The following is an 18,338-nucleotide window of genomic DNA, read 5'->3' as shown; positions in this document are numbered from 1 at the left end:
CTATCTCTCCCCCATGCTTCAGCATTTCACCACACACTCCATCAATTCCTGGGGCTTTCCCTGATTTAACTTTCTTCATTGCTTCCACAACTTCTATCCTACTGATTTCTTCCTGTCTTCTCACCTCCCTCCTTCTCCCAGCCATTCCCCAGCCACTTATATTCGCATTACTTCCATCCTCTATGTTCAAGGAGGAGAGTTAATGAGGCAAAAAACCTTTGACTCCACCCTATTGAGAAGAGCTGTATGTGGGGAGCCTCGCCACACATGAGAGTTGTACTCCAGGCAGAGGCGGACAAAATCCCTGTATAGAGTCAACAATTGTGCAGGGGTAAAGCAGGAACGGAGTCGGCTTAGCACACCTAATCTCGTAGAAGCAGATTTTACAAGAGATGTAATATGATCTTTCCAAGAAAAGTCCCGAGTAAATGAAACTCCAAGCATGTTCAAGGATGATGCAGGATTAAGCTGAATATTATTAAACATTAGTGGATAACACCTGTGGAAGATTTTGTCGGGTTGATATGTGTAAAAACTGAGTCTTTCATGCATTAAAAACAACCAGATTATTTTTGCCCCAGTTAGAGATATGAGCCAAGTCAGACATTAGGTGTGCCATAGCCTCATCCCTTGTTTGTTGAAGTAGCTGCTGAGATGGACATTGTGGGAATCGAATGGAGAGATGAAGGATGGAGTCATCAGCGTATGAGTGGATAGGGTTAGATGTACAGCTTAGAAGGTCATTGATGAATAAAAGGAAGAGAGTCGGTGATAAGACAGAGCCCTGAGGAACACCACTGTTGATAGATCTAGGAGAAGAACTATCGTCGTCTACAACAGCGGCTATAGAACGACCAGAAAGGAAGCTAGAGATAAAGGCAGAGATAGAAGGATAGAAACCGTAAGTGGGCAGTTTGGAAATTAAAGATTTTTGCCAGACTCGATCGAAAGCCCTTGAGATGTCAAGTGCAATGGCAAAGCTTTCGCCAAAGTCCCGCAGGGAGGATGACGAGGAGTCTGAAAGGTAGTTGAGAAGATCACCAGTGGAGCGTCCCTGACGGAACCCATACTGACGATCAGAAAGAAGGTTGTGATAGGAAAGATGCTTTAAAATTTTTCTGTTAAGAATTGACTCAAAAACTTTTGAGATGCTGGATGTTAAAGCAATTGGATGATATTTAGAAGGTTGGAAATGGTCACCCTTCTTCAGGACTGGCTGAATGAGAGCAAACTTCCAACAAGAAAGAAAGGTACAAGTTGACAGACAAAGGCAAAAGAGTTTGCCTAAGCAGGGTGTAAGCACAGACGCACAGTTCTTGAGAACAACAGGAGGGACTCCGTCAGGCCCATATGCCTTATTAGTATTGAGGCCTGTGATAGCAGAAAATACATCAGCTGAAGAAATTTTAATGTCAGCCATGAGGAAGTCAGAGGGAGAAAGTGATGGAGGAACAGCATCGGCATCGTCTAAGGTGGAATTGGAGGAGAAAGTCTGAACGAAGAGATCTACTTTATCAGTAGAAGGAATAGCTACAGAACCATCAGAATAGAAAAGAGGAGGGAAGGATGATGAGGTAAAGTTGTTAGAAAGGTTTTTGGCAAGGTGCCAGAAGGAGCGGGAAGAATTCGAGTTGGAGAGTTGAGAGCATTAAGTGCAGATGAAATTACTTTTAGAAGAGTGAAGAACAGACTTAGCACAATTCCGGGCAGAAACGTACAAAAGATGTGATTCAGGGGTGGGTTGGCTCCAGTACCTTTTATAGGCCCTCTCCTTGTTGGGGACAGGTACCATGATAAACAACATGGGACTCAAAACTGACCCCTGATGCACACCAACGTTCATGGAAAATTCATCACTCACATCTCCATTCACTCTTACCTGGGTGCGAGCACACACATACATAGCCATAACCACAGAAGAAATCGGTGGAGCATGTGAGGTGGTATGTGGGATGAAGAGAAGATGAAAGGGGGTGCAGGGAACAGCATGGTGGAATGAAGAGGTGAGAGAGGCTGTGGCACAAAAGAAGAAAGAATGTAATGAGTGGATGAGAAACAGGGGCTTGGAAGAAGTTGAGAGATGGAAGAGAGAGTTGTATGTAGAGAGGAAGAGAGAGGTGAAAATATTAGTAACAGAGAATAAGAAGAGAGTGGATAAGGAATTTGGAAGGAATTTGAGTGTAAAGTTTTTTTTTTTTTTTTTTTTTTTTAAATAACAGAACGGAGGAAGGAAAAACAAATGGAGAAAAAAAAATAATCCATACACCAGATTACTGGTGTCCTCTGTTCATAAAATATCTGTAACAGTTAGACTTGAACAGTTGTAGGTTTAAATTTGGAGGAAAACAACTCTGGGGAAGCGAGTTCCAGAGAGATGCAGTTCGGGGAAAGAAAGAATTCTGATAGGCAGAAGTTCTGCAATATGGTTGAGTGACATTCCAGTTATGAGCGCTACCAGATGCCCGTGTAGCACGAGGGAAGGCATGGAGAGGTGGTACCATGGACGCAACTTCGTCTGAGCATTTGCCAAAAAAATATCTGTAAAATAATGCAAGGGAGGCAACACTCCTTCTTACTTGCAGGGGAGGTAGTTTATATGTAATGGCAGGGATGTTAATGATTCTAACAGCTTTATTCTGAATTTTGTCTAGTTGTCTTAATGCAACCTCTCCACAACCATTCCACAAGGGTGAGCAATATTCAAGCTGAGAGCGCACATGACTCTTATAAATTATAGCTAACTGCTCATCGGCGAAGAAGTTACGGACTCTGTACAATAATCCAAGTTTCTTTGAGGCGGTTTTAGCAAGTGATCTGACATGAGAGGTCCAGCTGAGGGCACTGTTAAGTGAGACACCAAGAATTTCAATACTTTTGGAGATAGGAATATTAGTAGCACTGAAGGTAATGTACGAATCTGGCAATATCTGTCTATTAGTAAACTGTATATATTTAGTTTTACTAGCATTAAAAGAGACAAGGTTGTTTTGTCCCCATTCACTGATTTTGGATAGATCTTGATTTATGGAGATGGCTGTGCTGAGTTGAGAGGTAGAGATATTTGACTTTGTAAATGGATGTCTGAGTGTGAATGAACTATGTAGTGTTGAGTCATCTGCATATGAGTGAATGGGATTGTGAGTGACAGATAAGAGATCATTAATATGAACCAGAAATAGGGTTGGCGCCAGAACTGATCCCTGCGGCATGCCGGCGTTAATTGAGTGGAAATTCGAATATACATCATCTACTTTTACTCTTATTTTCCTGTCACTAAGATAAGAAGAAATCAAAGGAACAAAAGACGTTAGTCCATAGCAAGGGAGTTTGGAGAGCAGGGAACGGTGCCATACTCTGTCGAAAGGAATGTAAGAAAATGTTCTGGAAAGAGGTAAACAGAGTTAGACAGGGTGATAAAGAAGTTTGTTGGGGAGCAATAGATAAAAATGATAGATTACTAGTGGAGAAGGGTGAAAATGTGAGTAGATGGAGAGAACACTTTAATTGAATTTTTGAACTTAGAGAATGAAAGTAATGCGAGTATAAGTGGCTAGGGAATGGCTGGGAGAAGGATGGGAGTGAGAAAACAGGAAGAAATCAGTAGGATAGAAGTTGTGGAAGCAATGAAGAAAGTCAAAATGGGGAACACCCCAGGAATTGATGGAGTGTGTGGTGAAATGCTGAAGCATGAGGAAGAGATAGTAGTAGGATGGATGTGGAAGATGTGCAGATTGGCCTAAAGGAAGGCAGAGTCCCTGAAGATTGGAAGTCAGGTATAATTATTCCCTTGTACAAAGAGAAAGGGGAAAATGAAGGGTGTGGTAGTCATAGGGGCACTTGTGTTCCTAGTGTAATAGGAAAAGTATTGGTAGGATACTTATTGACAGAGTTAGGGATATAACAGAGGAATTAGTTGGAGAGAAACAGGGAGGTTTTAGGAATGGAAGAGGTTGTGTAGATCAGATATTCATTCATAGATCTTTTATGGAAAAGTTTCTAGAGAAGAGAAAGAAATCGTATGCAGCCTTCATCGATTTGGAGAAAGCATATGACAGGGTGGTTAGAAGTGGATTGTGGAAAGTATTAAGAATATATGGAGTAGATGGGAAGTTGTTGAATGCTGTGAAGAGTATGCATGAAAGTGCTAAGGCTGCAGTGCATGTGGATAGTGAACTTAGTGAATTTTTCTATTTGAAGTTTGGGTTGAAACAGAGATGTGTCATGTGTCCATGGTTGTTCAGTCTGTATATGGATGGGGTTTTAAAAGAGATACAAGGTAGGGCAGTGGATGTTGGTGTGGCCCTAATGAGAGGGCAGTGTTTGGAAACTCTCTGTACTGTTGTTTGCAGATGATACTGTGTTGTTGAGTGAAGACAAAGGGGAGCTGCAAGGCTTGGTGGATGAATTTGGGAGTGTGTGTAAGAAACAGAATCTAAAGGTGAGTGTAGAGAAGAGTAAAGTGATGGTCTTCGAGAGAGGTGCAGTCAGTGAATGTACAATGAGGCTGGATGAGGAGGAAATGGAAAATGTGAGTGCATTTAACTGCTTGGGTAGTGTGATGAGTAAGGATGGAAATTTAGTGGGTGAAGTGCTTGAAGGGTTACAACAAGGAAGAAATGTTGGTAGTTCCTTGAAAGCAGTGATAAGAAACAGGGAAGTGAGCATGGAAGTTACTACATGACACTATTGTGATACCAACTCTAATGTATGGAAGTGATGCTTGGACCTTGTTGGAGGGACAGAAGTCAAGAGTGAGAGCTGTGGAACTGAGTTATTTGAGAGGAGCATGTGGAGTCACGTTGAGAGACAAATTGACTAACGAGGATGTGAAGGAGCATTGTGGTGTGAATGTGGATGTGATAGGAAGCATTAGGAGAAACACATTGAGGTGGTTTGGCCATGGGGAGAGGATGGATTTGCTTTTCCTTATAGGAAAGGAGAGAGAGGGTTGACATGATTGCAGTGTTCAGGACCATGATGGGAGTAGATAAAACTGACAGAGAAGATCAGTTCATATGGGATGGGAGAGTAACAAGAAGACATGGAATGAAACTGATGAAGCCAAGCTACCTGAAGGATATCAAGAAGTATAGTTTTCCTCATAGATGCTTAGACCTGTGGAATAGCCTGGACAAAGAGATCGTCCAGTCTAAAAAACAAGTTTAAAGCAAAATTTGACTCACTAAGAAACAGCGACGGGATCCCACGAGCATAGCTCATTTCTTGTATATCACAACTAGGTAAGTACAACTTGATAAATACACACACACACACACACACACACACACACACACACACACACACACACACACACACACACACACACACAAATGATATAAACAGTAACACTGGAAATGAGAGCTATCTGAATATGTTTGCAGATGATGCAAAAATACAAAGGAGAATTACTAACACAGACTCTTGTAAAGAGCTACAAGAAGAATTAAATAAACTTCATGAATGGAGTAGTACATGGCAAATGGAATTCAATGTGGACAAGTGTCATGTAATCAAGTTTGGTAAAAGTGGAAAAAGACCTGATTGGGATTATAAGTTAGGAAATAAAACCCTATATACATCAGAAAGAGAGAAAGACCTAGGTGTGATTATCAATAACAGACTATCTCCAGCTGACCACATCAGCGAGAAGGTACGGAACATGTATACACTGCTTGCAAATATGAGAATAGCATTCACATACATAAATGAAGACATGCTAAGAAGGATAATAACTTCATTCATTAGACCAACCCTGGAATATGCATCAGTAGTCTGGAGTCCTCATCTCAAAAAGCACATAGACAAGATTGAAAAAGTTCAAAGGGCTGCTACAAGATGGATACCAAGCTTAAGGGACCTAAGCTACGAAGAAAGACTAAATAAACTGAATCTACCAACACTACAGGAGAGAAGGAAAAGAGGTGACATGATAATGCTATATAAATGCATATCAGGAAAGGAGAAAATAGACATAAATGATTACTTAACATATGGAGAAGCATCAGCAAGAGGACACTGCAAAAAACTGCATAAGAAGAGAGGTGATAAAGACATAAGGAAATTCAGTTTCCCAAACAGAGCAATTGATCAGTGGAATGCACTATCGAATGAAATAGTGTGTGCCGAAACAATTAACAAATTTAAGGATATGTACGATAAATATGGTTTAAAACATGGGACAGTACGAGCTTGACTCATTCCTGTAAAGATACAATTAGGTAAGAACAATTAGGTAAGGTAAGAACACACACACACACACACACACACACACACACACACACACACACACACACACACACACACACACACACACACACACTGTTTTATAGATTTGTTAATGGCAAACTGAAACAAAAGGAAGGAATCACCAAACTGAAAGTAGGAGAGGTCTTTAAGGATGCAGCAATGCAAGCAGAAATAATGAACAAACATTTCCAGTCAGTTTTCACTAAAGAAAAGGAGCTTGTGGAAGGAGAGGGAGTGATTAGAAATGTTCCAGTGATGAAAGATATAAAAGTGGAGGTACAGGAAGTGTATAAATTACTGGAAACTCAAGATGTAAGGAAAGCCCCAGGACCTGATGGAATTCTAATTGGGTACTGAAGGAATGCAGAGAACAACTGGCGGATAAAATTCACAGTTTAATCGAATGCTCACTGGAAGAGGGGAAAGTGCCACAAGAATGGAAGAGGGCAAATGTGGTACCAATTTACAAGGGAGGAAACAGGGAAGAACCCCTGAATTATAGACCAGTGTCTCTAACCAGCATGGTCGTAAAATTGTGTGAGAGAATCCTGAAAGACAGATGGATAAAATATCTGGAAGAGATGAATATTTTGGCTGAATGTCAGTTTGGATTCAGAAGTGGAAGGTCATATGTTTCTAACTTGTTGAGCTTCTATTCAAGAGCGATTGACGTGGTACAGGAGAGAGATGGTTGGATGGATTGTGTGTACTTAGACTTAGAAAAGGCCTTTGACAAGGTACCTCATAAGAGACTAATGTGGAAACTAGAATATATAGGAGGACTAAAGGGGAATCTTCTGGAATGGATGAGAGACTTTTTGAGAGACAGACAAATGAGGACAGTAATAAAGGATAGGATGTCTGGATGGAGGGAAGTAACAAGTGGAGTCCCTCAAGGCTCATTGTTGGCGCCAGTAATGTTCCTGATTTACGTAAATGATATGGTAGATGGAATGAACAGTTATACAAGTCTGTTTGGTGATGATGTAAAGATCTTGAGGAAGGTAGAGGTTGAGGAGGATTGTAAAATACTGCAGGAGTATTTGGATAGCATACACAATTGGAGCCGGACGTGGGAAATGAAATTTAATGTAAAGAAATGTAAAATATTGGAAATGGGTAAAAGTACCAGGAGGCCATCACTGAATTATTTGTTGGGTAATGAATTAATCACAAAAAGGAGAGAAGAGAAAGATTTGGGAGTGTTGGTCCAAGATAGTTTGTCACCAGTAAAGCACATTAACAAGATAGTTGGAGAGACTTATAAACTCTTGACTAACATAAGAGTAGCATTTCATTACATGGATGAGGAGATGATGAAAAAATTGATAGTGGCAATGATCCGCCCCAGGTTAGAATATGCAGCGGTAGTGTGGTCCCCACACAAAAAGAAAGATATAAACAAGATTGAGAGAATACAAAGAACAGCAACCAAGATGGTCCCCAGTCTGACAGACCTGTCATACAGAGAGAGACTGGAAAAACTGGATTTGCCTTCCTTAGAGGAAAGGAGAAAGAGGGGAGACATGATTTCAGTGTTCAGGACCATGGTGGGAGTAGATAAAATTGACAAAGAAGATCTGTTTGTATGGGATAAGAGAGCAACAAGAGGACACGGAATGAAATTGAAAAAGTCAAGCTGCTTGAAGGATATCAAGAAATATAGCTTTCCTTACAGAAGTATAGACTTATGGAATAGCCTGGACAAAGAGATCGTCCAGTCTAAAAACTTAAACGAGTTTAAAGCTAAATTCGACTTATTGAGAAACAGCAACGGAAACCCACGAGCATAGTACATTCCATGTATATCACAGTTAGGTATATTAGGTAAATACTTAAATATTTGGAACGACTTAGACAAAGAGGAGGTGCATGAGAAGAACATTCATGTGTGTAAAGGTAGACTTGATAAATGTGGATATGGAGACAGGACAACACGAGCATTGCTCAATTCCTGTATACTACAAATAGATAAATACAAAATAGGTAAATACACACACACACACACACACACACAGAGGCAAGCAAAAACATTATCTCTCCACCTTCTAAAGACAGACGATAATAACACTCACAAATATATAGAAGGGGGAACTGGTGATAGTTTTGGTAATTTTGACGATATCAGGAGCATCTAATGGAACCATGGTCAACATGTCTTCATCCCAGTGCATCCTTGTTTGTGTGCAGTATTGTAGGCATGTGAGTTGGATCCTGGATTCTGGGTGCTTCAGTGAATGAAGTGTGAATGGTTTGCCCATTTCTTAGATATGCTGTTGATAATTATCCCTCTTTTGCTATCTATCTATCTATCTATTGCCAGACGCCTCAATCCCGTTTGGGGTGGCCACAAACAAATCGCCTCCAAGTCGCCCTGTCCCCCGCCATTTCACTGCCCTGCTCCCAACTCGCACCCACGTCTCTCATATACCTCTCCACCCCATCCCTCCATCTCATCCTCGGCCTCCCCCTCCCTCTTCCCCCCTCCACCTCACTCACATACACTCTCTTCATCAGTCTTTCACCCTCCATCCTCTCCACATGGCCAAACCACCTCAGTGTGTTCCTCATAACGCTTCCTGCCACATCCACATCCACACCACAACGCTCCTTTATATCCTCATTTGTCAGCCTGTCTCTCCACGTGACTCCACAGGCTCCTCTTAAATAACTCATTTCCACTGCTCTCACTCTTGATTTGTGTCCTTCCAACAATGTCCAAGCTTCACTTCCGTACATTAGAGTTGGTATCACAATACTGTCATGTAGTAACTTTTTCACTTCCATGCTCACTTCCCTGTTTCTTATCACTGCTTTCAAAGAACCAGCAACCTTTCTTCCCTGCTGTACCCTTTCAAGCACTTCACCCTCCAAACCTCCATCCTTACTCATCACACTACCCAAGTACTTAAACGTACTCACATTTTCCAATTCCTCACCATCCAACCTCGCTGTACATTCACTGACTTCACCTCTCTCAAAGACCATCACTTTACTCTTCCCTACATTCACCTTTAGATTCCGTTTCTTACACACTCTCTCAAACTCATCCACCAAGCCTTGCAGCTCCCCTTCGTCTTCACTCAATAACACAGTATCATCTGCAAACAACAGTACAGGGAGTTTCCAAACACTATCCTCTCTCACCAGGGCCACTCCAACATCCACTACCCTACCTTGTACCTCTTTTATTACCCCATCCATGTACAGATTAAACAACCATGGAGACATGACACATCCCTGTTTCAAACCAACTTTCAAGGAGAGAAATTCACTCAGTTCACCATCCACACTCACTGCAGCCTTCGCACCATCGTACATACTCTTCACAGCATTCAACAACTTCCCATCTACTCCATATATTCTTAACACTTTCCACAATCCTTGTCTGTCCACCCTGTCATATGCTTTCTCCAAATCCATGAAAGCCTCATACAACTTCTTTCCCTTCTCTAGAAACTTTTCCACTAAAGATCTAAGAATGAATATCTGATCTACACAACCTCTTCCCTTCCTAAAGCCTCCCTGTTCTTCTCCAACTAATTTCTCTGTTCTTTCTCTAACTCTGTCTATAGGTATCCTACCATACACTTTTCCTATTATACTAAGAAGACAAATGCCCCTGTGATTACCACACACTTCTTTTTCCCCTTTTCCTTTGTACAAGGGAATAATTATACCTGACTTCCAATCCTTCGGGACTCTACCTTCCTCCCAGGCCAATCTGCACATCTTCCACATCCATTCTACTACTATCTCTCCCCCATGCTTCAGCATTTCACCACACACTCCATCAATTCCTGGGGCTTTCCCCAATTTAACTTTCTTCATTGCTTCCACAACTTCTGTCCTACTGATTTCTTCCTGTCTTCTCACCTCCCTCCTTCTCCCAGCCATTCCCCAGCCACTTATACTCGCATTACTTCCATCCTCTACGTTCAACAATTCCTTAAAGTGTTCTCTCCATCTGCTCACTTTTTCTCCCTTCTCCACTAGTAATCTACCATTTTTATCTTTCACTCCCCTGCTAACTTCATTTCCACCCTGTCTTACTCTTTTCACTTCTCTCCAGAACATTTTCTTACAGTCCCTCCACTGTACACTCAAATTCCTTCCAAATTCCTCATCCACTCTCTTCTTACTCTCTCTTACTTATCTTTTCACCTCTCTCTTTCTTTCCACATATTTTAATACTTAAATATTTGGAACGACTTAGACAAAGAGGAGGTGCATGAGAAGAACATTCATGTGTGTAAAGGTAGACTTGATAAATGTGGATATGGAGACAGGACAACACGAGCATTGCTCAATTCCTGTATACTACAAATAGATAAATACAAAATAGGTAAATACACACACACACACACACACACACACACACACACACACACACACACACACACACACACAGAGGCAAGCAAAAACATTATCTCTCCACCTTCTAAAGACAGACGATAATAACACTCACAAATATATAGAAGGGGGAACTGGTGATAGTTTTGGTAATTTTGACGATATCAGGAGCATCTAATGGAACCATGGTCAACATGTCTTCATCCCAGTGCATCCTTGTTTGTGTGCAGTATTGTAGGCATGTGAGTTGGATCCTGGATTCTGGGTGCTTCAGTGAATGAAGTGTGAATGGTTTGCCCATTTCTTAGATATGCTGTTGATAATTATCCCTCTTTTGCTATCTATCTATCTATCTATTGCCAGACGCCTCAATCCCGTTTGGGGTGGCCACAAACAAATCGCCTCCAAGTCGCCCTGTCCCCCGCCATTTCACTGCCCTGCTCCCAACTCGCACCCACATCTCTCATATACCTCTCCACCCCATCCCTCCATCTCATCCTCGGCCTCCCCCTCCCTCTTCCCCCCTCCACCTCACTCACATACACTCTCTTCGTCAGTCTTTCACCCTCCATCCTCTCCACATGGCCAAACCACCTCAGTGTGTTCCTCATAACGCTTCCTGTCACATCCACATCCACACCACAACGCTCCTTTATATCCTCATTTGTCAGCCTGTCTCTCCATGTGACTCCACAGGCTCCTCTTAAATAACTCATTTCCACTGCTCTCACTCTTGACTTGTGTCCTTCCAACAATGTCCAAGCTTCACTTCCGTACGTTAGAGTTGGTATCACAATACTGTCATGTAGTAACTTTTTCACTTCCATGCTCACTTCCCTGTTTCTTATCACTGCTTTCAAAGAACCAGCAACCTTTCTTCCCTGCTGTACCCTTTCAAGCACTTCACCCTCCAAACCTCCATCCTTACTCATCACACTACCCAAGTACTTAAACGTACTCACATTTTCCAATTCCTCACCATCCAACCTCGCTGTACATTCACTGACTTCACCTCTCTCAAAGACCATCACTTTACTCTTCCCTACATTCACCTTTAGATTCCATTTCTTACACACTCTCTCAAACTCATCCACCAAGCCTTCCAGCTCCCCTTTGTCTTCACTCAATAACACAGTATCATCTGCAAACAACAGTACAGGGAGTTTCCAAACACTATCCTCTCTCACCAGGGCCACTCCAACATCCACTACCCTACCTTGTACCTCTTTTATTACCCCATCCATGTACAGATTGAACAACCATGGAGACATGACACATCCCTGTTTCAAACCAACTTTCAAGGAGAGAAATTCACTCAGTTCACCATCCACACTCACTGCAGCCTTCGCACCATCGTACATACTCTTCACAGCATTCAACAACTTCCCATCTACTCCATATATTCTTAACACTTTCCACAATCCTTGTCTGTCCACCCTGTCATATGCTTTCTCCAAATCCATGAAAGCCGCATACAACTTCTTTCCCTTCTCTAGAAACTTTTCCACTAAAGATCTAAGAATGAATATCTGATCTACACAGCCTCTTCCCTTCCTAAAGCCTCCCTGTTCTTCTCCAACTAATTTCTCTGTTCTTTCTCTAACTCTGTCTATAGGTATCCTACCATACACTTTTCCTATTATACTAAGAAGACAAATGCCCCTATGATTACCACACACTTCTTTTTCCCCTTTTCCTTTGTACAAGGGAATAATTATACCTGACTTCCAATCCTTCGGGACTCTACCTTCCTCCCAGGCCAATCTGCACATCTTCCACATCCATTCTACTACTATCTCTCCCCCATGCTTCAGCATTTCACCACACACTCCATCAATTCCTGGGGCTTTCCCCAATTTAACTTTCTTCATTGCTTCCACAACTTCTGTCCTACTGATTTCTTCCTGTCTTCTCACCTCCCTCCTTCTCCCAGCCATTCCCCAGCCACTTATACTTGCATTACTTCCATCCTCTACATTCAACAATTCCTTAAAGTGTTCTCTCCATCTGCTCACTTTTTCTCCCTTCTCCATTAGTAATCTACCATTTTTATCTTTCACTCCCCTGCTAACTTCATTTCCACCCTGTCTTACTCTTTTCACTTCTCTCCTGAACATTTTCTTACAGTCCCTCCACTTTACACTCAAATTCCTTCCAAATTCCTCATCCACTCTCTTCTTACTCTCTCTTACTTATCTTTTCACCTCTCTCTTTCTTTCCACATATTTAAATACTTAAATATCTGGAACGACTTAGACAAAGAGGAGGTGCATGAGAAGAACATTCATGTGTGTAAAGGTAGACTTGATAAATGTGGATATGGAGACAGGACAACACGAGCATTGCTCAATTCCTGTATACTACAAATAGGTAAATACACACACACACACACACACACACACACACAGAGGCAAGCAAAAACATTATCTCTCCACCTTCTAAAGACAGACGATAATAACACTCACAAATATATAGAAGGGGGAACTGGTGATAGTTTTGGTAATTTTGACGATATCAGGAGCATCTAATGGAACCATGGTCAACATGTCTTCATCCCAGTGTATCCTTGTTTGTTTGCAGTATTGTAGGCATGTGAGTTGGATCCTGGATTCTGGGTGCTTCAGTGAATGAAGTGTGAATGATTTACCCATTTCTTAGATATGCTGTTGATAGTTATCCCTCTTTTGCACTTTCTCTTTTTTTATGTTTGGATTCAACCTCACCCCATGTTTAGAGAAAAGAAAAATGTCAGAATGATGATGTTGCATGGATGTATTGTGTATTTTCTTTGATTTTGCCATTATATATTTACATTCCAGGGAAAACTTTGGTACCAATCCAGATCATGCCAGAAATTCACTCACCAACTGTGGCATCCGTCAACCTGAGTATGGAGACAGACGTATCCACTACATGAACACTCGAAAGAGAGGTAAAGTACTATCAGCTTAAGATAGTTAATACTCCATCCCTATAGAATCATACTTTTCTCTAATTCTTGGTCAAAAGTCCCTCCACACAGAGTTACATCGTCCAAATAGATAAGAGCTGTCTGCCAGTGCAGGACTTCCAGTACACAATCCATGAGACTCTCAAAAGTAGCTGAGCATTGCATAAGACAAATGGCGTCACTTTAAACTGCCATAAACCCCACCCAAATGAAAACGCTGTTCTCTTCTTGTCCTACTCTGCATCCTTGACCTGATGATATCCTGCCTTCATGTCCAGGGTGGAGAACCACTTTTCACCTGACAGAGCATCCAGCATGTCATCAATCCTTGGCAGAGGGTATGCATCCTTTACAGTCACTTCATTCAGGGCTCGATAATCTACTCAGCACCTTACAGAGCCACCCTTTTTCCTTACCAGAACCACTGCTGATGCCCAAGGGCTGCTGTACTTTTATATCACTCCTTGACATTGGAGATTCTTCTTTACCTTCTCCATTTCATGCCATTGAGCTGGAACCATCCTCTGCACTGGCTATTTAGTTGGGCGGCGATCCCAAGTGTATATAAAATGCTCCACCAGATCATTGCACCCCAGGTCTAGGTCTCCAGTGGAAAAGACATCAGCAAACTTTGTCAGCAGCTGTCTCAACTTCAGCACTTGTGAGTCATCCACGCAGTGGCAACTCCTTGAAAACAGGTCTTGTAAGTGGTCTGGCAGATACCCATCTTCTTTGACTATGCTCCTTTTACAGGCCTTCCTCTGGTCCCACCCAGGGTCCACCGCCTGACACAACCCCATAATTTCTCCCTCGTTGATCTTCTGTGGCTCATGAGAGAAATTGGCCACCCGAACCGGCCTTTTACCTTCACCCGTTTCCACCAAAGTTCTCCCCACCATCACTCCAGCCATCGTCTTGCACTGTACATCAGGCTCCACTACCCCTAGACAGCTGTCAAAAGAGCTGCTCACCTTACACTGGAGCAGTAGTTCTGATTTTGGGGGTATCACTGTAGTCCACAGCACCCTCACCTCACCGCCAGAACTGGTATGTCTCACTGCCATGACAGGAACCGACTTTCCTTGAACCTTCAGATTCATGGAGCAGAAGTTCAGCTCACATCCCATGGACATCAGATAGTCCAGACCAAGAAGGCAGGGATCCTCCATCTCTGCCATATAGACTGGAAGAGTAGCCTCTTGCCCTGCCACTTCAATCACTTCAATCCAGATATCCAGGAGTCCCTTCGTTTCTGCGCAGTGCCCAGTTATGCCACACAGTTGTTCTGATGACTCAGGCAGATACCGATGATGTAACACATCAGGCCTAACAAAAGTCTGCAATTAGGCAGAAGTAATCACAGGGGAACTCTTCTTCCCAGCTACTCTCCTGCATTTTATCAGTGGTGGGGCATCTTGGGAAAAACTGGCTGGTTGTTGCCTCTTGTCACCAGCCTTCACTAATTTGCCTTCATCCTTCTCATTTGGACACTCATAGCTGAAGTGTCCCACCTCACCACATGTCCAACACCCATTTGTTGCAACTGTAGGTTTCCTTGCACTGTTCTGTTCTTGCTCCTTCTTCCATTTGTAACGATCCTCCTTCATGTGTCCTAGCATCCCACAGAACCAGCAACCTCCTCCAAATTTTTCCGCTTCACATACCTGATCCTTTCTTGCCTTGAATCCTGCACTACACCCTGCCTCAAAAGTGGACGTACTGGACCTGATGTAGGACTCAAATTCTAGAGCCCTGGCTAGTGCTTCTTGCATGGTTCTTGATTGTGCTTGCTTCCCTTGCATTTTCAACTTTGCACTATAAAGAGCATTGATGAACTGTCCCTCAGAAGAATAGCAACAGGTCAGATGCTGCTCCAGAGTACACCTTGTATGCCATACTCTCTAGGTCATGAGCATGTTGCTGTAGGGATTCTCTTCAAGTGCCCGTACACAGCTCCGGAATCTTGCTCTGTAAACCCGAGTCTGGTACATGGTCCCGTATCTGCACTCCAGTACATTTACTAAGGACTGATAACTCTTCCTCTCCTTCACTGACATCTGGCCCAGAATTTCCATTGCAGCATCCTTGAGGCTAGTAGCCAACTGTTCTGCCCTCTGCCTATCATCCCAACCATTTTGATTATCAAGTAGCTCAAACTGTGCACAGTAATCTTCCCAAGATACCCTACCATCAAATTCCAGAAGTTTCTTTTTAATTCGACCTCCATTATAGTCATTCAGTTCACTGGTTTGAGGCTTAAAAACTGGGGCATCATAATTAAGTCCAGGACTTAAAACTTCTGCATTCTGATTAATCAACCCTGTAATGCTACCTTCAGATGCTTCGGATTTGTTGATATCCACCATACGCTGTTTGTATTTTTCACATGCTCCCTGTACACTAACCAGAGGCTTAGCAGTGCAGTATTTCTCTGCAGCCTCAATTCTTACAAATTATCTTCAAATGGCTGCCTACATGCTTCAACTGGTCATTTACATGCTTCAACTGGTCATCTACATGCTGTCTGCACCCCATTACTATTCCCTCACTATTCTTCAGCTGGTTGTCTGCATGCTGTCTGCACTCTGTCACATTATTGCATACCTCATACTTCTGTTGCTTTAGTTTGGCATCTACTTCCTCCTGAAACTGTTGCTGTTCTTCCTTCATTTCCCTCATGAAACCATCTAGCTGTCCTTGCATCCTCAGTTGTAATTCTCTCTGTTGCACCTGTAATGCCTCTTCATTTTTGTTCTTCACTTTGTGCCTCAAGTTGTTCACTCTGTGCTTGCAGTTGTTCTTGGATTTCTTTCTGTCCTTCATTTTGTGCCTGTAATTGTTCTTTGAGTTATTTCTCTCCTTCATTCTCTGCCTGTAACTGTTCTTTGAGTTCTTTCTTTGCTGCTTGTAATAACTTCATAATTGCAGCCAGGGACACTTCCTCCTCCTGCCCAGCTCGGCTCCTTGTCTGTACACCCCCTTGCTCCATGTTGAAGATTATATTCACTGCAGCACTTTCCAAAAACCCACACTCCTGACACCACTGTTACATCCCCGTCCCACACTGCCACAGGCATCAACAGGAGTAGTTCTGTATAGGCAAGACGTTGCCCAGTGAGTTGTTTTTCCTAGAGGCAACTTTTCGTTGTACAGTACACAGGATCAGCTCAGGCGTCATAAATAAAAACTGGCTTCTTAAGTTCACCGTCTTTATTTTCCAAATAATTACACTTAATGCTTGTCAGCTACACTTCACTATTTTCACAAATACTGGAGATATATACTGTCTTCACTAACTGCAATTACACTTAATGCTTGTCAACTACTCTCCACTATTTTCACAAGTACTGAAGATGTACAAACTGCAGTGTACTGACACTGAACTACCCTCAGTTTGAACTGAAACTGACTGAAACTCCTCTTATTCTCTTCCCCAACCTTATATAAGCTTCTATTATACTTGAACCTTTGAGTACATTCTCGACGGGCAACAGTTGCCAACTCGGAGGCTTCCAAAACATGCCAGAGTTTTGTTACATTACCTAACACTGTAAATTATTTAGCATGCAGACTAATATAAGCTTACATAATATAACAAACAATCACATAAATAAAATGTTATAGAGAAAAAGAGCAAAAAAAATAATGTATTAAATAACTGCGCATACAAACAGCAGGCCAACTGGCAACTCTGACATGTAACTTTACTATTAGAAACATTGGGAGTTCTCCAGCACAGTCTAACTGGCAGTTTCAGCATCTCAGCAAAATGGTTATACAAGGATAAGAAGGGAAGCTCAAAGGCAGTTTCAGGAAGACATTATAAATAAAAGCACTGATCAGCTGAAGTTGCTTTACAGCTACATACAGAACAAAGCAAAAGTTAAAGATAAAATACAATCCATCATGGATGAGGGGAAAATCTGTATGAATGAAGAAGATATTTGTGAAGTACTAAACAAAAATTTCTGATCAGTTTTTACTAAATTAGATTTGGGAAAGATGAAAACAAACAAGCATGCATACATATTAACGAATATACATATAACGAAACAAGAGGCCCTGGAAGAGATGAGGAAATTAGACAAGGGAAAAGCCAATGGCCCTGATGAGATTTCTTGTTGGGTATAACAGGAATGTCCAAAACTGCTATGCAGTCCACTCCATTAAATTTCAGAGAATCCCTAAGACAAGGAAAGGTACCTGAAATTTGGAAGAAATCAAACATTGTGCCCCTTTTCAAGAAAAAGAATAGATAATCTTCTTAACTACTGACCAGTATCACTGACCAGCATCATAAGCAAGATGTTAGAATAACTGATAGAAAGAATTTGGGTAAATGACCTGGAAGAACACACTAGGATAACAGAAAGACAGTTTAGTTTTAGAAAAGAAAAATAATATGTTACACACCTATTAAGGTACTATGATAGAGTTGCAGAAATAATACAGAAGAGAAATGGGTGGGTAGACAGCATATGTTTGGATTTCAAGAAGGCATTTGACAGAGTACCACACAAAAGAATTATGGAAACTGTACCCTCAAGGAGGAATCCAAGGTAATCTGTACAATTGGATGCAAGATTTTCTTAGTAAAATGGAAATGAGAACAGTGCTAAGGGGAAATTACTCATCATGGTGAGAAGTGACAAGTGGAGTTCCACAGGGCTCGGTGCTGGCACCAGTTCTGTTTTTAGTATATATAAATGACATGGACAGCAATGTTGGAAATGGAACTACCTACATATATTTGCTGATGATGCAAAAATACAAGAGAAAATTAAAAACA

At 41.8% G+C, this 18,338-nt stretch overlaps 1 protein-coding gene across 1 annotated transcript in view; it reads left to right on the top strand.

The window, feature by feature from the left end:
- Positions 1 to 18,338, top strand: part of drosha (ribonuclease 3 drosha) — a 575,197-nt gene that overhangs the window by 334,361 nt on the left and 222,498 nt on the right. The window contains exon 14 of the mRNA XM_080286434.1: positions 13,419 to 13,531. Within this exon, the coding sequence (XP_080142560.1) occupies positions 13,419 to 13,531 (113 nt within the window). The remainder of the gene's footprint in view (positions 1 to 13,418; positions 13,532 to 18,338) is intronic.

This window comes from Coenobita brevimanus, chromosome 111 (assembly GCF_032717465.1).
Source record: "Coenobita brevimanus isolate Jiangsu-jjx chromosome 111, ASM3271746v2, whole genome shotgun sequence".
In the NCBI taxonomy this organism is placed as follows: domain Eukaryota; kingdom Metazoa; phylum Arthropoda; class Malacostraca; order Decapoda; family Coenobitidae; genus Coenobita; species Coenobita brevimanus.
The sequence above is the reverse complement of the archived record's forward strand: the minus strand, read 5'-3'. Positions and strand labels throughout refer to the sequence as shown.